The 3,024-nt window shown below is 29.2% G+C and overlaps 1 protein-coding gene across 1 annotated transcript; it reads right to left on the reverse strand.

Annotated features, from left to right (window-relative positions):
- Window positions 1-1,257: 1,257 nt before the first annotated feature.
- LOC138348949 (probable WRKY transcription factor 35) lies at window positions 1,258-2,375 on the reverse strand. The gene is made up of 3 exons (XM_069298557.1): window positions 2,160-2,375; window positions 1,744-1,823; window positions 1,258-1,591 (listed from the first exon to the last, which is right to left on the reverse strand). The coding sequence occupies exons 1-3, from the start codon at window positions 2,373-2,375 to the stop codon at window positions 1,258-1,260; spliced, it is 630 nt and encodes a 209-aa protein (XP_069154658.1).
- Window positions 2,376-3,024: the final 649 nt, after the last annotated feature.

A 3,024-nucleotide genomic window follows, 5' to 3' on the forward strand; every position in this document is an offset into this window, starting at 1 on the left:
AAACTTCCAACACTGATTGGTACGGAATGGGAAGAAAGGAGGAGGTTTGGGGTGGGCTGCATTCGTTGATCTTTTTTTTTGAAAAGAATAAAAATTTCAAAGTCTGTTCTTCTTAAATTTAACTTGTTTACATTCAAGATTGTTTTTAAAAATGCCACATGACTTCATTTGATTTGTTATTTTGACATAACATATGCAAGTGTATTACACACATTTAGTAGTTTTACTAAGTATCACAAAAATATTCAATGGACATTAATTTTTTAAGATTAGAGTGTCAACTAGAAAACATGGTCTACTAAAGTTTCTAGGTGAAATATACAAACAAATTTAAGGGGTCATCAATGACTTAATACAAAATTATATCAGCAAATATAATTTAATAGATTATAACATATTTCATATATTATTCTTCAAATAATAAATATTATCCGCATGATCGTTATATTTGTAGATGTGAAAATATTTTAACACAGTTAATACATGCATAAAATTTAAATTCAGGAATAATTCTTGGCTAGATTAAAATGATCTCAATAATGATATTATATAAACACTCTGTAATTTAAAATATTTATTAGTAAAATATTTGATAATAGTATACATAATATTATTCTTGTGCAGGCTTAATCAATAAATCTATTACCAACACACAACAATATTTAAAGGCATCATAATTTTCCAATCAATAAGAGGAGAAAAAAAATATAAAATATTTCGCATGAATTACGTTTGAAAGGTGAGGCTATATATATATATATATATATATATATATAGGTGTTATTTTATGTTCGTTATACAAGAGATCTTCATTTGTGAAAAAATGAATATCTCTTAATGAACAATGATAATATACTACTCAATATAATTTAATGTAAAAATTAAGTCAAATGAGGTTTCTTAAAGAGAGAACTGTTTAAGAAAACGGAACAACAACTTATTACAAATACTAGGTTCTAGAATTGAAAAACAATAGAAAATAATGAAACTAAAAGAGATTCATTTTTCTATGATTGATTTAGTTAATCATAGGAAACTATAAAAATATAATTCATGACTTCCCACACTAAAAACCTTAAACATAAGAATGACTATATGACCACATATGTCGACATAGAAACTTGGTGGAGAGGGGAGAAAGATTAATTTCTCTTGTCATTTTCCTCCTATCAGGTGGAAGTAGTGACAATTTAGAGTTGATCAATACCCATGAAAATATCTTCGTTCATGTCTACCTTTTCTTCACCATCACCTATGTTATGCAAGACCGCAACAACCATTTTTTTTGCTCCCGATTTCAAGTGGAGGCTTAGTTCCGATAATTGGAGAAGCAACATCTGTTGAATGCTTAACGCGCTTGGACGAGGATGATGATGCATTAAAGATTGATTCTTTGGGTGAAATATTTATGCCTTTTGGAAGCTTCAATTTGGAATTATTGTTGCAGCTAACAAGATATCTACGGCTCATGGGTGGATCATGATTGTGTTCACCGGAACAAGATACCAAGAAAATGTTCTCATCCTTTGAGCTTTTCTCAATTTGTTTCTTTGCTTCACACTGTTTTGATGTGCTACACTTATAGTAATTCCTGTTATGCCATATACACAAAATAATAATCAGCTTTATTAAAATATTATAAGTGTATACACCATTAATAATTTTACTACTTTTTGTTATGAAAATTGAGAATAAAAGAGAACATAACTTTCTATGACATGAAAAAATGGTAAGAGAGCAAACCTTGGAAATGTGAAACCTTTGATATACTTCTGACCATACTTGCGCCATGCCCATTTGTCATTTGTGAGTTCCTCTTGCGACTATTCATAGGTAAGCATTATGGAGTGGTTTTTCCTGAATCAGAAGCACTAAAATCAAAATTTTGAACATACACACATAAAACGTAATGAAGTGAGTGGTTACGTTGTTCGAGATTGGGTCAAAGGAGTCTTCATAGAAAAAGAAAAATTAGGATGAATGTTAGCCCCTATATCCAGTAGTTTTTGTAGATCTATCCATTCTGCTTGTGTTGTAGTTGGTGGCGCACATTCCACCGTTGTTCGTGATTGAGGAATAGTTATTTGTTGGATAAATTGAACTGGTGTAATTGAATGTAAGTACAATTGTTGGTTGTTGTTTTGGTTCGTTATGATAACCTGATCATATGATCTTTCCTGAAGAGTGATTGGTAAATCTAAAGAAACAATTTCAGATGAACCAGTAAAACTATTCATGCGAGGAGCTAAAGGTCTGTCAAAATAATTCCAAAAATGAGACGCATTCAAACCTAATTTAGGAGCTATAACATTGTTAGGTTTATTGATATTAAAACTTCTTGCTACTACACCTATATCCCGATTATCATCCCTCATTTTAGATCTATATATAATAATATCTAGTTATATACAAAAATGAAAATAATATCTAGTTAAATACAAAAATGAAAATGAGTTTATACAAAAATGAAAATGAATTTATAGGCTCAGTGAGTAAGAAATTATAAAACAAAGTATGGGATGAAGAAAGTGAATCTACTTCACAAATTAAATAGAGAAAAATAAAAGCGTATCTACCCACCACACATGCCCACATTTACTTTTTAGTTAATAAAAAGTAAATAATGATTTCTATTTTAGAGTGCATGATGTAGGCGAAAAAGTAGTATTCAAAGATAATTTATGCGATATAACAAAAGTCAAATAAAATTTATGTACCCTTTTTTTGAGATTATACATATCATATGATATACACGAAACTAATCAATGTCTATGATATGACTCAAAATTTATCGTGATGATGCTTATTATAACCCCTTTTTTAGGCAAGACAAAAAAAACTAAATTTAGAAAACATAAGAATATAACGATAAATAGTAGGAGGAAACAAGAATAAAGATGCCTGAAAATGACAAAGAACATCAAAGTAACATAAGAACTAAATATTCAAACCTGTTTTCACTAGAACATAAAGAACTAAGTACAGAAACTCTATAGAAAAAATGGACTAACTAATCAAAATGCA

This window comes from Solanum lycopersicum, chromosome 5 (genome assembly GCF_036512215.1).
Source record: "Solanum lycopersicum chromosome 5, SLM_r2.1".
In the NCBI taxonomy this organism is placed as follows: domain Eukaryota; kingdom Viridiplantae; phylum Streptophyta; class Magnoliopsida; order Solanales; family Solanaceae; genus Solanum; species Solanum lycopersicum.